Raw genomic sequence first — 20,180 nt, 5'->3', positions numbered from 1 at the left:
TGGAAGCGCCAGTGTGAAAAAACTCCGTTATCAACTTTTTAACATGCCTTTTTCCCGATATTTTTTTGAAAATTGATATTTTGATGCCAAACGATCCGGAATTCGATGCTGATCACAAATTATTCGATGAGGCCTGGGACAGGGCTATAAGTGGCATTTCTACACGGTTTCTATATTGGACAAGTCCATTACACGTCTAAGAAAATACTAGAACTTTCGCAAGGTGTATAAGCTAGACATGGTGTCTAAGCTGGCACTGTGATCGCATACTTGTAGATCAAATATACCGTCTGATCGTCGAAAAATACGTACCGTATTAATTTGTACCAAGGCTCACTTTAAAGTTCTAATTAATGTTTAGAAATTCTTCGAAACTAACAATGCGATTAAGTCTTTGATTTAAGCATCTATAACAATTGTAGCTTTAAATCCGCCCTCTGGGAAATTTCTGTGAAAAAGTGGGTATGGCCGTCCCAGAAAGTGCAACGCAAGCTAGGTAAAGGCTACCCCACCCCTTCAGCCTTACATACCATGGAATTTCCCCGCTGGGAAAATCGGTCCACAATATGCAACACATGAAAGATAAGCACCAGTCCTTTGGCCGAACGTACCATGAAGATTCCAAAAATTTCATAATAATCTTCATGACACTAATAAAAGGTCGTTCACTTAAGTGAACAACTTGTTTAAACCGCGGATGTGACAGTCATTGCGCAGGCGAGCAGGGCTGTCGTGTCAGTCTTCCATTTTTCAGTGGCGCGATATTTGAATTATTGAGTAGGGGTATGCGTTTTACTTATATGCCCGTTACATCCCATTTAAAGTAGAAAAACTATTTTAAAATATGCAACTATATATTTATTCACACATAAAAGTTGATTTCAAAAGGTTTGTGTAAAAAAAATAGGGCATTTTCCTTTGATTCTCACTGTTTTACCAGGCCACAACACTCGTTTGTCCTTCAATTCAGGCTTATACGAAAAGGATTCGTGAGAAACGAAAAACCTAATTGCAAAGTGTACTCAGTAATTGTTTTTTGGAAAATATTGCTTCTCTGTTAATTGTCACAATACGAATAAAAATATTCAACAGCTTTAACGCACAATAAACATATTGCAAATACGCATCAATCAATCAATTAACCAACACACACACACACCCACGCACGATCAAACATACCATAAGATATCACAACAGTATCCGACAGATATAGTACCTAAAGCACAAGAATTGAGGTACTAAGTGGCAGGAAATACAAACTGAAAAAAAAACAAGAACTCAAATGAAACGAAATAATAATCCATTGGCGATACGCTTTATTTTGTACGCTAGAAAACATATCTCTAGATCTGTGTGTGTATATGTATGTATATTCTCGATTCTTTGTACCAACAACTTAGGATCTAGACATAGTAAAATTATAATAAAAATAATGCTCCTCTCTTAAAAATGCAATAAAAATTAGCAAGTGAATCGAAACTGGAAACTGCAAACAAATCAAATTCATAGCAACAGAAATATAATAGTATTCATAGTTTCGTCTCTCATCTCGTATGTACATCATATCAATCAGATAGTATTAGATTAGAAATAATTAATTAGAAAATGCACAAATCATTGGAATGCATCAACAAAAGGCAATAGAATAAACGCGGCGGCGGAGGCGGCAGAGGAAGACACTTTGTAATGCAATCAACTAAATATGGCAAAAAAAAGTACGATAAAATGATTATTTAAACATAAACTATAAAATGTGTGTAATTTTATATATTGGAAGAGCTTTGGAAACATATCGGTGGAAGTAAGTCGAAGCTAACCCAATTTACTTTTTCTTTTCGTTTTTTTCTTTAAATTTAACATGAAATTAAATGCATTTAATAAATATATCAATATATATATATATGTATGTGTGTGTGTATGTGTGTGTTTCTTTTGTGTATGTAAAATGGAAGTAAATTTGTTCTTAACAATGCTTTTCGTTTGTATTCTAGAATTGTTTGAATACATACATATATCGTGTATAACATTAGCTGTATGACAGTTATATAAAGTAATATACATGTAGATGTATGTGTTTCTTCTTTCTTTTCTTTTTGTATATAGCGTTCACATATTTTTAGAATTATTTTGCTTTTCGCAATCCTCTTATTTGTAATTATTATATTATTTTTTTTAGAAATTTTCGCTACGCCTAACACACAACTGCAGTTACAGTAGTTAATATTATCCCTATATCGTACATATAGAGAGATATATGTATGGACTGGGCTATATACAACATTTCATTTCGCTACTTGTGTTATTTTTGTTTTGTTTTGTATGGGTGCATCTCTATGCCGTACATAACTATTTACATCTATATATTTTGTATTTCGTATTCAGCTTAGGGCTAAGGGTTTCAAAATTCTTAGCAATTTTCGGGTTCCGGATTTTTAGTAGCTTAAACTTAAATAGTTATCAGTTTTCAGTTGTTCTCTTCCTTTACTGTGGATCCTATCCTCCTTCCACATTTCTGCGTACTTTTGTTTGTGTATAAATAATGTTAGCACATACAAAAAATAAATAAGCTTAAATATATTTAGATTTCGCTTTCTGTTTGGGGTTGGCGTTCTGCTGGTGTATGCTGGAGGGGGGTTCCGTAAAAATCTTGTGTATAAAAATCTGTTAATTAAAAAAACTTAAGTCTAGACTTTTACATATTACACTCGTAAAAAAAAAAAAAAATCTCTTAAATTAGCGCATAAAACTGTTTCTTTTTTTGTTTGTACAGCAGCACGCTAGCATCTGCGTCTGCGACAATGCGTATTCCTCATCGGGTCAGGATGATCGCTCGGGGCAGGGCGAATACGCACGGTCTTGAACGCTAATAGATCGTTGGGGCCGGCTTATGTAGCACATTCGCCGCCTGGGCCGACGAGGTGCTGGGCGCGGCCACCACACTCGATGCCGTCGATGAGGGACTTGAGGATGACGCATTGCCGCAGTTGTTGTTATTATTATTATTGTTGTGGCGCTGCAGCTGGTGGCTGCGCAGAGGCTGGAACTGTGGCTGTTGCTGCTGCTGCTGCTGGAGCTGTTGTTGCTGTTGCTGCTGCTGGTGGTGGAACTGCAGTCGCTGCTGCTGGTGCTGGAGGTTGTGCAGATAGTAGGCGTTCATGTTGCTGCTGCTGGTTGTCGATGGCTGGTAGGGATAGGCCCGTACATTCTGCATCTGTGGGAGCACGGGCTGGAACTGCTGCTGCTGATGTTGCTGCTGCTGCTGCTGGTGGTGTTGCTGATTCAGCTGGCCGGCGGCTCGCATCATGTGCCAGTAGTTGTCGTCGCCGATAGGTGCCTGCCTGCTTCCATACTTTAGCTGCCGCGTGATACCCTGTTTGTAGTCGCGGTGGTCCCTGTCGATGGCGTAAGCCTTCTCGCGCAGCTTTTCGATGGTGCGTTTGAATTCGGCAAAGGCCTGTGGCGACTGCTGCTGCAGGGTGGTGGCCAGCGGCACCAGAGGATTGTGCTGCGGGAGCTGCTGTTGCGGCAGGTGCTGGTGGTAGGTCAACGGATCCAGCAGCGAGTCCAGCATGCTCATGTTGGACATGATGAGCGTGTGAATACGCTGCAGGTCTAGGGGCGGATCCAATGCGGTGACCAGATCCATCTGAAAGTAGTCCATCTCCTTATCGGATACGTTCTTGCAGCCGGGCGTGTTCTCGTCCGAGCGTCCGCAGCAGCTGTAGAAGCCGCTGACGAAGGCCGACGGATGGAAATACTGCATGCGGATGGAGTTCATCAGACAGATCTTGTGCAGCAGGTCAAACCACTCGCGCTCCTCCACGCAGTTTGTTGTTTGTACGATAAGCGAGCGATCTTTGTGCACGATCTGTGTGGGATTAAAGTAGAGGAAAGTAAAACTTTAGGCACGCTGTAATTAACAATTAACATAAATTCTGTTGCAAGACAGACAATCGCATTCGTCGGAAATCTCCCGCTGAGACTCACACACACAATTCTCACGGCAGAGACAAAAGTACGAGTGTAGGTACTTGTACCTCACCCACGGATCGGATGGGTTCTCTGCTGTTGCTTCGTCTTGCGCGGATTTCTAAGTTTTGAAATTTCCCTTTTTGTTTTACTATCGCGCAAAAAAAATAAGAGTAACTAACAATAACAATAACAAAGGGAGATACGAGAGCCAACTGCCGACTCATCTGCATAATAATGCTAATTATTTTTAATTGCCGCAACTTGTCATTTTCTTGCCTGTCTGAAATCTCTGCCAGCGGACTATTTGAGTGATTAGTGAAAGTTTCTCTTCAATCTTCAATCTTAAATCTTCTTTTTTTTTTTGCTCTGAGGTTTTCTATTTACATTTTTTTTCTGCCTGAATTTGCTGCTGCTATCGAATGTTTTTTGTTCATCGATGACAAATGTGCAATGGAAATGACAAGAGCAACTGCAGCCGCCCAAACATCCCACAGCACATCTAATTCTCTCACTCGAACACATGCACTCACGCTCTCTCTCAAACTCTATCTGCTGCAACGGAAGAGCGCGGAGGTGTGTGTGTGACTGTGGGCAGCTCTGCTGCTGCGCCGTTGCCTATTTATAAAGTATGGCGTGGCCGCCCGATCGCCAGTTTCCGGTAAAGGAGAATATGTATGCATTACTGCTGCAGCATGCAAATATTGAAGGTCTGTCTCTATCGTCTGTCCAAAGCATATTAAATGAAATGTGAGGGAGGCCACGCGGGGACCGGACGGGCCTAGCTTCCTTGCTTCGGAGGTATGGGATATGGAGGGAATGATTGGCACTCACCTTAAAGCAGTTTTGCATTTTGAAGCTTTTGTCTTTCAGTTGCTCAACGCTGCCGATCTCCTGGAGCGGTATATCACAGATGGGTTGTTTGCCCTTCGACTTCGCATAGCTGAGCGTGTGCGTGGTCAGGCGAAAGTAGCGCTGCGTGGACTGCCGTCCCACCGACCAGCGTTTGCTGCTGGTTGGATATTTGGTCATCATGCTGTCGGCCATAGCAAGAAAAACAAAAAAAAAAAACACACACAAAAGAGAAAAGAGAGAACCAAATCTTAGTAAGTGTCGCTAATTCTTCGCGCTTTCTGTCGATGTAATTCTTCCAAAAGCACCAACAAAATATCCAAGAATATAGAAAAATAAAATCTAATAATATAAATTAACAAATGAAAAGCACAATTTCTCTTACCCCTCGCTAGACGTTAGTATATGTAATACGTGTAATATGTGTGTGTGTGTGAGTGTGTGTAGTGTGTGATGGTGATGGGAATTTTTGTGGTAGTTGTGGGCGTGATGGTTGTGGTTTTTTTTTTGTTTTTTTAAATTTGATTTATTATTATTTTATACGTAAGTATATATATTTTTTGGTTTTTGGTTTTTGTTTGTGGTAAAAGCAGCGCGCGGAAAAGAAGAGAAAGACAAAGAAAGTTTTGGTATTAGAATAAAACGAAGCGTAACCAAATGTTCTTTGGGGTGGGTGGGATACATATATGCCAACAAAGTATACATAGAGGAGGGTATATAGAGAACGGGTAGAGGGTATTGCATATTAGGTGGGGGTGGGGGCATCATTCCATCAATTACATTACATTTAACTAATCATTTTACCATCAATGGAAGACCTACCCCTCTTTTAGTAATACTGGTTCGAGTGGCGCTGCCGAAGCTGCCGGATGGATACCGCTGCTGTTGGCCGCCTGGCTGGGCGTTGAGATCACCTCCAGGAAGTGCTTGACGGCATCCACATGCTTTTCCGTGCAGAACTTCTTGTACAGCTCCCCGGTGTACTCCTCCTTGCAGGGCTGCTGCGATGATCGCGAACTGACGAGATTCCCCAGCGATTGTATCGTCTTGGAGATGAGCGTCAGCGTGCGATTCGTTTGGGCATCCTGGAAAGAGCAGTCCGAGGATCAACAAGAGATTCTTTTGGGCTTTAGAGGCGTCCACTTACCAGCCGCTCGGTGGTCAGATCAAAGAGTTTGGGTCCCAGTATGGCCGGAGCAAAGAACCGAAGGAATATGAAGCCGGAAACCACGGAGTAGCGCACCTCGCGATTACTGGGAAAGTGCTTGCCCGCACACTCGCGCAGGTCGTGAAAGATCTGGCACAACACTTTCGGACAGCGGTCGGCACTCTTGGTGATCGCCTGGAACACCCGCTCCACATAGTCTTTCAGATTGTGCAGATTAGTGTCGACGGCCGAGCGATCCTTCACCTTGCTGGGATCAATCTCGCACGGCTTCTTCTCTGCCACAATTTGGGAGAGGACGGGTCGCAGCGTCTGATGCAGATAGTGCAGCCCCGACAGCCGCATGGCCTCGTCCATCATCTTGGAGACGAGTGTGTTGCCACGGAAGATAGTGGTGGGATCGGTCAGATTCGATATTTCGTGATCGGCTAGGGCCTTGATGATCGGCGCAATGCGTTCGGTGTGCGTGAAGAGGCGGACCAGGGGCTGGGCCACCTCCGTCTTCCCGGATACCAGCTCGCCCAGAATGGACACAGCGGAGACGGTGATCGGCCGCTGGTCCACCGACTCGAGCAGCAGGTTCAGCAAATCGTCGTAGGTGGCTAGCGGGAATACATGATCGGCGGTGTAGTTCAGATTCAGACGCAACGACCCAATGGTGGAGTCCACACTCAGCCTCGTGCCAGGCGGTGTGGCACAGGAACGCGGGGTTGTGTTCAACGAACGACTGCTGTTGGACAGGGAGCGGGGCTGCAGGTAGTACCAGGCTGCCGCTTGCACCGCCGCCTGCTGCTGCTTGTTGAGCATGGGGAGTCGAACTTCGCCGAGGAAGACCTTGTCGGCCATAGCCCCGTGTGCGTCGTGCCACAGACTGACGACAATCTCCACGAGATCGGCTCCCCCCAAGGGATAAATGGCATACGCCTTGTTCGCCGATGACTCCAGGGAGCCGGAGGATTTGTTGCTGCCCGTGGTGGCCGTGTTGCCTCCGCCCTCTGCATCGATGTAGAGATCAAAGTACATTACCTCGTCGAATTCTGGATCGACGGTTTTCTTGCGCTGCTTTGTCCGCCGCGTGATCTGCTGCTTGTTGCTGTAGTGGGCGGTGCAGATGACGAAGGGGTCGCAGGTGCCCTGCTTCTTGGCCAAGTCCACGCAGGCGGGCACACGGATGGCCACGCGGACGTTTCTCGCATGCGCATTCTTCCAGTTGGCCAACTGGTCTGTAGAGGAGTTGGTGCTGGACACCTGCTGGGGCTGTGCCTGCTGCTGTGGCTGCTGATGTTGCTGGGGATGGTGCACGTGTCCGAAAAGGCCCGCTGCACGACTCTTGAGTGTCATGCCGGCCGAGTGTCCGCCAGTTCCGCCTGCCGATCCGACTGCTGCTGCTCTCTGGATGTTGCTCAATTCGTTGTTCTCCTTGTAGTCGTTCTGGTGGGCGCGCTGCTGCTGGCGACTGTGTGTGTGGTGGTTCTGGTGGTTGTGGTTGTGGTTGGAGGCGTGTGTGTTCTGTGCCACCTCAGATATGCTCTCTGTCAGCAGCAGCTGGGGATGCTCCTCGAAGGCCACCTCGATATTCGCCATGCCCTGGACCTCCGAGTCCGCGTCGACGGGCCGCAGCGTGAACCAATGGTCCTTGTGATTGTACATGTGCAACTCCTCGCGCTTTATCGCAATCTTGCCGATCGGCTTGTCCTGCTTCATGTCGCGATCCCACACGTAGATGGACAGGTGACGGAAGCGGCGCGGAATCTTAAACTGATGCTCCTCCCCGTAGAAGGGGGCCAGTGTTCGCTCGATGGTGGGTGTGCGGCATATCTCCTCCTGATCAAGGGCAATTGTGCAATAGACATCCCGTGTGCCCTGTGTGCTGCAGCTTGTGTTTGCCGCATTGCGACTGCTCAGATTCTTTGCCTCGCCTGCAAAATGGAAGAATGACACACAAATTAAAAGATTAATACAAGATAACTTTTGAATGATTTCAACTATACTTTATTTCTTATCAATTGGCCTTGACATCCCACCCCATCCCAACCCATCCCGTCCCATTCCCCAAGGCAGCAGCGCAAGAATAGCAAATACTTGGTGCCCTCTTTTGCTCATTTCTCAGTAAATTGTACGTATTATTCATTTCATGCATTTCCTAAAACGGAGTGCAGCGGCTAACGTGACTTCCTGCGCGTGGGCGTGTGCGTGTGCGTGTGCCTGCATCGAAAGCTTTCAATCAATATGGGTGTGGAGCTTTGTATGCTTTGGCTTTGGATGCCTTGCCTGCCCACAGAAACAACAGCAACACCAAGGACACAGAAACCTGGCGCTTGGCACTAGACCCACCAGATAAAAAGAGAGAGTGCAGACATGGAGCGAACAGCAGACAGTGGAATACATAGGCTCGCAAAGAGAGAGAGAGGGAGAGTTATAAACTTTAATAATAACAGCCTTGATAAGCACTCGCCAAAAAGGTGTAAAGAGAGAAGCGAGCGAGCTGTGTCGGAGGGGGGCAAGAAAAGGCACCAGACCAGACCAGAGCAGCCGAACCGAACCGAACCAAACCGAACCACAAGACAAGCAAACGGTTGCTCAATGAAAGAAATTAGCGGCAGTCAAGCGGAAATATATTAAGTACACACGAATACGCACAGCAGCGGTCAAGATACTAGTTGTTTTAAAGGTAATACGCGAGCACCTCAACACACTTTCATTAATAATTAAGAGAGATCAAATAATGGCTAAGATAAGGGGAATTATCTAAAGAAAAAGAGATCTAGATAAGCTCCCATTCGTTTGACCTCTACTGCGTTTACACGTCTGCTTTCAAGTGTCTAACTGTTGTGTGTGGCTGGTTGTGTGAAGTGTGTGTGTGAGCGCGTGCGTGCTAGACAAGGCAGGCAATGCGCGGATTTCTGATTTCGTTTTATTTTTCGTTTTTTCATTGAGAAAACATTGCGGGATGGATGGCCTCTATTACCCTGCCTTCCGCTCCTAAAAGCTATTGACACAGCTGTGGTGCTGTGGTTCTGTGGTGCTGTGGGCCGTGGAATGGAAAGGGAAAGGGGGATGGGGGGCTAGCTAGGTGAGCAGCCGCCTCGGTGCTATCAGCCAGGCCTATCAATGGGGTTATATGTATTTGCTGTTGGTGTGTATTTGTGTTTAGCAAAACAACGGCACTTTTTACAATAGCAGACAGCAGCAGCCGCCACCGCCACTCTTTCTCTCTCACACACACTCTACCACTCTCACTCTGCGCGACAGACAGCAACAACTTTAGCTTAATAATAAAGACATTCATTTGTCGTCGTCGTCGTCGTTTTGTACTTCTTCTTCTCATTCGTTTATGAATGAAATGAAAAAGCGTACAAACACAACAAGAGGAAGCAAAGAGCAGATGGAGGGAGAAGAGGGGAATTAAAATCACATTTTATATGCAAAAACATACACACACAGTGAGGGCACGTCAGGGGCAGGGGCGGAGAATGGACGAATGACAAAAATCAAAAGTGTCTTTTCTCAAGTCTCTTTCTCTTTCTCTCTCTTTCTCGCTGCCTACTCTCCTTGCTCAACCACCCAATTTGTGCTCCCTCTGCTGCCGCTTCTTCGTCCTCTCCCAACAACTCTCCAAACTTTTTGGCTGTCTCTTTTCCTCTTTGACTATGCGGCATGGTGTGGACTATGAAAAAGCAACAGTATATTTCATTCATAAAATCAACGTCGCAGTCATTGCCGGCGCCGGCGTTGACTTTGTGTAGTAGCGCCGCGCGGCAGTGATGCTTTCACAGCAGGAGGGGGTGGGGGTTGGGGAATCCCAGTGTTGAATTTTTTCGTACGTTTCTGTGACGTTTATAATTTATTTATGTGGTTTTTTTTATGGTTTGTCTTGTCGTTGGCCGGGGCCACCGCCGCCACTCTCTGCCGCAATGGAATACTATATTTAGTTTTAGTTTTTGTCATTTGGTGTGTGTTTTGGTTTTGGTTTCGGTTTCGGATTAGGCAAATGCCATGCAAATCAGGCAGCATCAAAGTTTTCTAAATTTAATGATATAATCATGGAATTTCTCTAGATTTTCCCATTCATACGTAGCAGTTTCCGCTTACTCACGGCACAGAACACGGAATGAAGGAGCAGTCGAGGCGGGTGAGATAGCACTGTTTCGAGATAAGCGAACGAATTGCGAATGGGCCCAAGGGGGAAAAGGGGGAGCCGTCCCGCGGTGAACCAACCCACCAGAGGACTGGCGAAACTTCTGCTCATTGAATGAAGAAGATTCTTTGGAAAACTCACTCCAGCTTGTACGACCTTCAAATGAATTGTGAAACAAAGCATGCGATATCTTCTTACATATTCCAGACACACACACACACACACAGAGAGATCGAGATTGGTATTATGCAAGCGATACGCTACCCGGTAATCGTGCCCGTACTCGTACTCGTAACACCAAGCGGAAGTTCAAGAATTTTTGAATCTCTTCATTTGCCATCAAAATGATGAAATCTTCGGAATGTTTACTTTGCTTCCAGCAACAATAACAAGACGAGGAAGATCCATTACCAGCTAATGCATATATGGTCGGGTTGGGAGAGGAGATCCAGCAATTAACCAGATCTATTCATGATCTATGATATCTGCATACATATGTATGTACAGATATCAACGAACAAACAACGCGGCGGGCAACAAATTTCAGCATTTTCATAGAGAGAGATCACCGAAATAGAACCATTATCCTTCATGCCACATATGCCACATGCCACCACGAAAACTTCCAAAGGGAGCGCCGCCAACAAATTGGATTCTGCCCCTCCCTTCCCCCCAAAACATTGACATTTGCCAGTGGGAGTGGGGGGAGAGACCTCAATGTCAGGTTTTGGAGTGAAAATTACCACACGACTCTAGTAGGGGGGGGACTCTCATTATTTTCATGATTTCCTTCTCGGCAGACACAAAATTAAATTTAAAGACCCTGTAAGTAGATTTCGTTTTTTTTCGGTTCGCCTTGCCTTCCCTTCCCACTCCCTTTCGTTCTTCCTTCCTCTCGTCTCGCTTGCTTTTGCTTTTCTGCTTTTCTGCACAATATGCAAATTGATTCCAGTGCAGCATGAAAGGCGGCGCGCGAATTAATGAGGCGATTGCTCTAAACGCAATGGAAAGGCTAGCACCGACTGGAGGAATACCCTTTTCCAAATACTTGTAAGAATGCACTGCAATTTGCTGATACGACACATTATACCCTCCACTTCAGTCCACTCCACTCCACTGCACTCCACTCACGGAAGGGTAACCAAGAGAGCAAAGAAGGAAGCACTCTGGGCCGTCCGCGGCAGAGGAAAACCGAGGGAGGGTGTGCTCTGTGTGCGTGTGTAATAAATTCTAAAAAACAAATGAAATAAAAACCAGGCACAGGCACAGGCACAGGCAACAGGCATTTATGCAAAGGAACGGAAATAGAGATAAATTCTTGTATATTTTTTTTGTTTTTGCTGCTCCGTCAGCGGATGAGAGATTTACACAGAGACAGGCAGGGCCGGATCCAGTTCTCGCTTCTGGGATCTCCCTCTCACTCTCTCTCTCTCTCTCTTTCTCTCTCAGTCTCTCGTATCTCTATTGCTATACCGAGAAGTATCTGTGAGCTGTTTGTTTAAACGTCAGCTTCCTGTAGCTAAAAATGATTGTTTGCACTTGGTAGAAAACACACACACACACACACACACACGAGATAGAGAGAGAGAGAGAGACCGAGAGAAGGAGACGAAGAGGTGGGAAAAACCCTTGGAACGAAATGATAGGTCCACTCCTACTTTGTGCCGCGTTTCCTTTCCATAACTTTTATTATACCCGTAAGTGGAACTTCCTTTTCCGTTTTAGCTTCCTTTCGTCTCGTTCTGTTCGGAATAAGGGTCTACAAAATTTTGTTGCAGTTAGCCAAGTTGGAAACTGGAAAACAGGTTAAGACAATCCCCCATTTCTAGCCAGACAGACGCCTTTCCTTCTATTTTTGTTGTGTTAATAATTTGCTTCATTTTATTTATTTGTGGAGGAGCTGTAGATCCAGAAACTCGTTTGGCTTCTCTCCTTTGGTCGGTTTTCCCATTCCTCTTTAATATATATCTGCATCTGCATCTGCATCTATCTATCTGTGGCTGTGCTACCTTTTCTCCATCAGTACGTGCCGATCGATTTCCGGTCTGATTACGTTTCTCATGTTCATCCTCCTCCTCTTCCTCCTCTCGTCCATCTCTGGACTTGTGGCCGACTTTGCTTGGCTTCTACTCTGCGGATTGGGGGTCTGGGACTGGGAGGGCAGGCATGTTTATTGCCTTTTTCATCAACGTCATCGATCCGGTCGGATCCGACCCGATCCGTACTTTGTGTATTAACAATTTTCGCTGTATACAAGTGTATATTGTATACATTTATACATAGAGTATCTCTATATATTGTCCGTATCAATGTCCAGGATGAGTAATAACTCTTTTTCTTTTCCTCCTCCTCTCTTCGGCTGAGTGCCGAGTGCTGGGTGCGCTGTGTCATTCTGCTGTTTGGAAAAACTGTTGCCAGGCTAAACTATGCTTTCTTTAAGACTTAATTGTGTATATACATATCTGTATACAATATTCATGGACAGTGATAGCTCTTTGGAGAGGACGGGCACGGCACTGTTTCTTATGTCCGTTCGCTTATGGGAAGGTAGCACAGGGATCGATGGCTTTCGCCTGTATTTTTTGGCACTACTAACCTTCGATTTCCCAATTCTAGGCACACACCACTCGAACACCTCGATAAACACAACCATACAACACACGACTTCCATTTTGATATGACCAAATCGAGGCGAACCGCCTATGAAATGTGGCAATAGCTACAACAGCTACGACAAGCGCTGCTCATTAGAGACCAGTCACGCCACAAAAAATAAAACAACAGCAAAACTTTCCTGACTTTGTACAATAAAAATTAAATAACAATAAATAAACTTTTGTAAAGACGCCCACAGAATTTTTGTAGAGGTATTCGCACAGGCGATGGAACAGGCGCATGGCGTCACTGTGAAGAGACTTTGACGGACGAAGAAGAGAGCCATAGATTTCCGTGTCCCGAGAGAGGTTTCGGTTTCCTGCTAACATGAGAAATATATCTACATCTATCATCGGATTAGCGACCCAAATACGAGATAAGAAACGCTTGAGGTTGTGACTAAAATTTGCATCGTATTTCTCTTGGGTAAACAGAAACATTATCGAATGGTTGAGAAGGGAAGGTCGCAGCTTAACCACATCTTGAGGCGCATCTAAACACCCAACCACAAATGAATGATTCCTCGTTTTATAACAGAAACACACAGAGAGAGAGAGAGAGAGAAAGAGAGAGACCGACCCATTAAAAACGTGTCTCCAACATTAAAACATATTCTTTTGAGTGCCCCCGTGACATTTCCGCTCTTTAAAAAGAAACGACACTTGAGGTAGGAACAAGGGGCACAGGCTCAGGTACAGTGTCAGCGCTGGCCAGCGAAGCGCAAACACAGAATGGATTCAGAATTAATAACAGCCTCAAAAATGAGTGAAATAAAATGGGAATTACTTTTAATTACAAATTACATGAGCCGCACAAGAGCTAAGCCCCCAAAGAGACACAGCCACAGCCACAGCCACAGCGTGAGTCCAGCAGGGCCTTGGATGGGGGCAGGGCTACCCATATGGGGTTTTAGATGTGCCTCTGACCCCAGCCGAAGTCAACAACATCAAAGTAAATGCGAAGAGGTCAAGCGTTAAGTCATAAAAAAAGAAAGAAAGAAACAAAAAAACGTCAAAGAGGGGGCAAAAACGGAGCCAGGAAAAATGTATAACATGCTGCCTGATGCCTGCTGCTGCCTCATTGTGTGGAAAGCCCAAAGCGAGAGGCAGAGAGGGAGACAAATGTTAATCATCGAATGGATGGGGCATGCAGCAGCAGCCTCATCAACGCCATCGTTGTCATTGTGATTGTAATGCTCGACGTCTCGGGGCCACTGTTCGGTTCGGTTCGGTTCGTTTCCATCTGTGGAGAGGCAGGCTCACCCTCTCCCTCTCCTCTCCTCTCCACTGTGATGGTTGCGCTCTGTTCGGAGGCGACCTGAATAAAAAGTATTTTAGTAATGCGCTAATTACATAAAATTGTTCGTTCTTTGGAAGTGCTTGGCAGCTGAGTGCAGAGGCAGCAATGGGCAAAACCAGCAAACAGAGTTCTGTGCGGTGTGGCACAGTGGGGCAAGAGAATCCACAAATAGCTAGCCTCTTGGCCAAGCGTTTAAGTATAATTAACATTCTCTCTCGCTTAGGACAAATTTCAAGTGAAAATATTCCATTTGGTATAAAGATATGTATTAGAAAAATGATTTGAACCCCACAGAGGACTAAGAGGAAGACCCACCACTAATTGTCAACAGCAGAGAACAGAAAACAGAAACAGCAACAAAACCAAACAGAACGAACGACAGAGATCCGATCCGATCCGATTCGAAACGAATCTATTCTAGGGTACTCAGCCGAAAGACGGGGGATACTAAATCGTTCAGAAAAACAGAATAGAGCACTTTTGGGGTCTTTAAAGAAGATATACATGTATATTTCAATATCTAGATACTGGTAATGTATAGTTTAATCACTATGTCATACATGTACCTTCCATATAAGCAATCTTCAAGGGTATCTTACAGCTTCGACCTCCTTCCATTTAGCGTCTCTTTCTCGTCTTCTGGTTGTTTCGTTGTGTTCGAGACAACGAGAACAAGACACAACCGGATTTTAATTAATTACCTTTGTTAGCTAAACTATTTATTGTTGTTGTCATTGTGCGAGACTTCAAGAGAACATACTTCTACCTCTACTTCTACTTCTCTATATGTTACAGCCACAACAACAGCCGAGGCAACTAACTAGAGCTCTGCTCTGCCACCGCCACCGCCACAGGCACAGGCACAGGCACAGGCACTGCCATTGCCACTCGTGTGTTGTGTTGTACTGGTTTCAAGTTCAACGAAATCCCAATTGCGTGTGTGGTCTCGTCTCGTCTCGAACCGAGCCGAGCCGAACCGAACAGAAGTTGTCAGCCAGTTCTCTGGCCATTTGTCATGTAAATGTCATTGATATTCCAGCATCTATTCAGAAAGAGAGGGAGATGGAGAGAGAGAGAGCAGCGCTGCGGTCAGTTGTCCATGAGTAATCGATCATGAGTCACCCTCTCTCTTTCATGCAGCAGCAGCTACACATCATAGAAAACGAAATTCAATTCAATTCAGGTTATGCGCCAAACATTTTAATTAAGTGGAAAAGTATTACGCCAATTTCGGTCACCTAAGCACCCCGGAGGAGGAGGTTTCTTTCCTATAGAAATCGCAATCGCCAGCAGCAACAAAATGGAAAGCTTCCAGTAGCAGCAGCAGCAACAGCAACAAAAGCGAAACTTTGTTGTTTGTGTAATTGAAACCGAGGGCGCACAATGTGTATGGGGAGGGAAGTATTATTATTAAGCATGCAAAGTATAATGATGTGGAAATATGAAACTTCAGAGAAGTATGCGGCACACAGAAGGGGGGTACCCCCCTCCCCTCTTTAGGAGGAAGAAAAAAGACATGTACATATATGTATGTATATTTATAGAGGAAAGACGGCCGGCTGGAGATCGTAAAAAGGTGAGGTGACACAGCTAATGTGCCATAATGATGCGATAATCAAAGATGATTATAGGAAATGAATGAAACTTTCATTCTTCAAGCGATTATGAATGACAGAGAGAAAGAGAGAGAGAATGAAATGAACAATCCCACCTGAAGATCAAATTCCTCGTCTAGAAACTTTCGTCAAAGAAAATTCAAAGAAATCTATCGTATAAACATTGTAACTTCTTTCAGATACTTGATATTTTTGCTCATTCCGAGGATTTTTCCAGAATTTAAACCTATGTATGTAAACCGTATTTCCGCTCAATTCCGTCTCCAGTTTCAGTGAAGTTTCCATCGAACAACGTACAATTTTGCAATATTTGTAGTGCACACAACAAAAATTAAGGGTTAAAGTACAAGCCAAGCCAGCCAACCACAAAAGAAGCGCTGCTGCCTCCAAAGCTGCTGGAAGATGTTGCCAAGACAGAAGACACCCATGCGGTCTACAAAGGAAACGGACAAAAGACGGACCTGACCTGGAGGACAGCCGCCTGGAACCCCGACAAAGGGATGGGGGATAGGGAGGCAGAGAAAAGAAGACACATGCGCATGCGAAAACCATTGAAGCGTGCAAAAAGTGGCAACAACAACAGCAGTAAAAGCAGCTGAGAAGACTCTTTTTTTCTTTCAAGGGGAGCCAAAGACAGAAGCAAAAGCAAGAGTTTTATGGCCCAAGAAGAAACACACACCAAACCGCAGCACGCGAAAGAATGAAAGGGAGGGGGGACACCAAAAGAAAGGAAACTCTGACGATGGGAAACGGAAATCAAAAGCAGCTACAATGTTGTTGCAGCTTTGCATATAATTTATGTGCCGGAGCCAGGGTAAAGGGGAGAAGCACAAGCACAAACACAAGCACAAGCAAAAGCCGAAGCGTAGCAAAAGCTGCTTATGAATCGAGAGAAGATTGAAATTGTTTAGCTGGAAAATGAAATTCAAAGTAAGCGAGTGCGAGAGAGGAAGAGAGAGAGAGAGAACGCCGCATGGCATGCCATGGCATTAATATGCTGAAAAAGAGGTAAAAATAAATGTGTATCATTCGAGTGGAGGGATGTGGCGACCCTGTGTATCATGCAGGTGTGAAATTGAAATCAGAGTGGATGGAGGAGATGAAGTGGGGGGGGGGGGGGGAGAACAACCAACGGCAGCACCACCACCAGCAGCAACCCTTTTTTCGTTGTGGTTTTTCATAATTCTGTTTTTACAAAAAGCGACAAAAAAAGGCAATACAGGAAATGTAAAACCATCGAAAAAACAACCGCAACCAAAAGTCCCCAAACGGTGCTTTGCTCACTCACTCACTCACTCACTCGCTCGCTAGCTCTTTTTCTCTCTCTCGCGAGATAAGCGTGCGTGGTGATAGAGAAGGAGCGTCAGAGAAATGATGATGAGTAAGAGTGTGTGCGGGGATTGTCATTCATGAGTTTGACCTTTTACCGATACACGCGAGAAAGAGAGCCATTAATGTCGCGCTGGTCTGGCTCTGACTCTCAATGATAATCATTCATAAAAACCCGACATTTTCGCCAATGTGTTCGTAGGCGGTCGTCGCCAGCGAGCGAGCGACCCAAGAGAAAAGTACACCGAATTCGAAAATTCCATTCATGAAAAAACCCACACACTGTTGCGCTGGATCTCGTGTCGGTGTAGCTGCGCGCAAGAACATACATACACAACGCACACACGCACACACACACACAAACACAGAGAGACACCCGAATGAAATTCATTCACAAAAAGGGGCGCATGCAAACGGTGGGCAGGCGGGGGCGAGCTGAATGCCGTAACATTCAGCCAAGCCGCTGTCGGGTGGCAAGTAGAAGCAATCGTGTTGCCAGCACCACCAACAGCAGAAGCAGTAGCAACCAGCAACAAAAAATGTAATTTTAATGCTGGTTTGTTGCTTGCTGCACGAAAAAACACCACACTACACAGAAAAAAACAAGAGAAAAACACACACATACATCGACCGTCGAATGACAAGAAAGAGCAAGCGGGATAGCACGTTGCTGCTCTCGCACACAAAATGCATTTTCTGTACAAAAATGTATGTTTGCTGCACTTCAGCTTTGTTTTTATCGCATTTAATTGAAAGTCAGTTAATATTGCCACTCTATTTCGCACTCTTTTGATATTTTCAAGACTTTTGCTGGTGTTTTGTTAATATTTTCTACTTCAGCGCTGCCTACACACTGCGGGGCGACGCTCTCCACATTCCTTCACACTTTGCACACGGAGAAATCATTGCTGGTGGCCAAACTTCACTGCCCGCCAACGCACTGTCCGTTCCCTTATGCTTACGATGGGTTTTTCATTGATTTCGCACTAATTTACATACCAATTTTCACTTTTAATTGCTCTTCAATGCGCACTTCGCGTGTATCGGCCATTTTGTTGTTGTTGCTGCTTGGCTCGACGACGAGCGCGTCAATAGCGCCGTCCCGCTCTTCGTACATATAGCGTTTCTTTTTCAGCAGCATTTTGTGCTCGCTTTCATATCAGGCAGCTCTTTTCCGGGTGTCCAGGTGTACTTGCAACACGCAGCGTGCAAATAATATTGCTTGCAGTTATGCTTCTCGCGCCAATTTCGCGTCCGAAATACGCAGAATATTGTTTAATTAACTATTGCCTTGACTATTTCCACAGGCCGCAGTGTTGCACTTGTACCACTCGCGCAAAGACGAATTTTTGAGTCGACTTGTGTTGTTTTGTGGCAACTGGCAGCCGCTACACAAAATGCACTTTGCCAGATATAGAAAATCACACGAAAATAAAATGTTTGCCTTGCAAAGCTCAACTTAGTCTTTAACGAGCACGCTAAGTTTCGCTTATTGTTTCTTGTATTTTACTTTCCGCGACACGACACCTGTGATATTTATTTAAAATTTCGATGAAGCCTATGCGGGCGGTTTCCGCTCTTTCATGATATTTATATTTTTCTTTTTATATTCGAGGGGGACTTTTCATAGTTAAAAAAAAGAGTCGGCACTGTCTTGTTGTTTCATGGCGAAAACACACACTGGCACAAACGCACGGAACATGGCATATATTTTTGTTCTTTTTTATAGCGGCCAAAAACGCCCAAGCGAACGGCCGGATGAAAAAAAAGGCTAAGAGCTGCGCTTTGTATACTCTAAATTTATTTTTTAATTTTTTATTTTCGGCAACGACGCGCAGCACCACAACGCACCCGCTCGGTTCAAAAAAATTTGGAAAATTGTCAACACAGCCTGGCGTGCATTTATTTAACCATTATCAACTTAACCCACTCAAGCCCCCTCTATTTAAACAGTTCGACGACTTAACATAAATGGCGGAAAATGTTACTAATTGTAATTTCTTCTTGTAGATCCATGCCACCTTTTCTCTGAACTTAACAAAACACAATATCTTTCACCTGAACTGCGCTAAAATTATTAAATTTTCAATATCTTCGGAGGAATATTAAAATGCCCCCTCGTACTACAATGGGTTAACCGTTCTCTGCCCTTGATGGGAAATCATATTCCTCGATTTTGATATTCGATTTGATATTACTGGCTAGCTAAAACTTCTATACCTCAACACATGACTTTACCCAATTAATAATTTAATTTTCTACAAGATATACTTATTTTAGCGACTACTTGTTTTTGGTTTGTGTCTAAAACAAGGTTTAACCAAAACAGGTAAATTAACAATTTCCACTAAATTCATTTCCTTACATGGTAACTACACTCTAACTACACATTTGTTACATATTAACTACATTTTTATGTAATTATCAAAAGCGACACCTGAAATTTCATAAATTTTTGTCTTCTTTTTTTCATATAAGCCCCATGGAAGCGTTGATATTTTGATACCAAATGATCCCGAATTCGATGCGGATCACCAATTAGTATTCGATGCGGCCTGGGACATGGCTCTAAGTGACATATCTACACGGTTTCTACATTGGTGCATTGGATAAGAGGGTGAGTCCATAACGCGTCTAAGAAAATACTAGAAAATACTATGAGTTTTTGCAAGGTGTGTGATCTAGATATGGCGTCAGAGATGGCACTGATCGTCGGAAATATACCGAACTATGCTGTGTCATTTTCAAAATATTTCCTAAATTTGCCAGACAAAATATTACCAACACTAATGTTAATAATTACTCATGTAGGTCGAGATTCATCTTTTATGTGGAGAGTATTTTAAATCCTATTGGTCCACAAGAGTTAATGTGCCTTTTCCACGATTGGAAATCATATTCCTCGATTTTGATAATATGGTTAATATTGCTAGCTAGCTCTCAGCCCTGAAGACATATTTTTATCCAATCGATAGATCAATTTTCTACAAGATATGCTATTCTGAGAGACTCCTTTTTATTTGATTGTGTCTAAAATCAGGTTTAAGCTAAAATGGTCAAGCATAAAATCCTCGAAGAGAGCAAATCTTAACAAGCAGCAATCGATACCATCGACTGGATAGAATAGCGCGTCTAAATTATTTGCCCTATGCTCTTT

At 44.3% G+C, this 20,180-nt stretch overlaps 1 protein-coding gene across 2 annotated transcripts; it reads right to left on the bottom strand.

The window, feature by feature from the left end:
- Positions 1-1,299: 1,299 nt before the first annotated feature.
- LOC108152165 (GTPase-activating protein) lies at positions 1,300-18,906 on the bottom strand. 2 transcript variants are annotated; one of them, XM_017281284.2, is made up of 6 exons: positions 18,023-18,906; positions 5,969-7,905; positions 5,644-5,906; positions 5,207-5,212; positions 4,804-5,005; positions 1,300-3,868 (listed from the first exon to the last, which is right to left on the bottom strand). In XM_017281284.2, exons 1-6 carry the CDS (start codon positions 18,162-18,164, stop codon positions 2,864-2,866), a joined length of 3,555 nt encoding a protein of 1,184 aa, XP_017136773.1. In that variant the 5' UTR covers positions 18,165-18,906; the 3' UTR covers positions 1,300-2,863. The 2 variants fall into 2 exon arrangements, with proteins under 2 accessions (XP_017136773.1, XP_017136774.1); XM_017281285.2 differs by lacking the exon at positions 5,207-5,212.
- Between the last annotated feature and the right edge of the window lie 1,274 nt (positions 18,907-20,180).

The sequence above is a fragment of the Drosophila miranda genome, chromosome XR, assembly GCF_003369915.1.
Source record: "Drosophila miranda strain MSH22 chromosome XR, D.miranda_PacBio2.1, whole genome shotgun sequence".
NCBI lineage: Eukaryota > Metazoa > Arthropoda > Insecta > Diptera > Drosophilidae > Drosophila > Drosophila miranda.
The sequence above is the reverse complement of the archived record's forward strand: the minus strand, read 5'-3'. Positions and strand labels throughout refer to the sequence as shown.

Coding starts and splice junctions, on each gene's coding strand:
- LOC108152165 (XM_017281284.2), bottom strand. CDS start 18,164: ATGCTGCTGAAAAAGAAACGCTATATGTACGAAGAGCGGGACGGCGCT. Junction 7,906..18,022: donor GCAATTAAAAGTGAAAATTG/GTATGTAAATTA, acceptor TCCATTTTGCAG/GCGAGGCAAAGAATCTGAGC. Junction 5,907..5,968: donor ATCTGACCACCGAGCGGCTG/GTAAGTGGACGC, acceptor TGCTCTTTCCAG/GATGCCCAAACGAATCGCAC.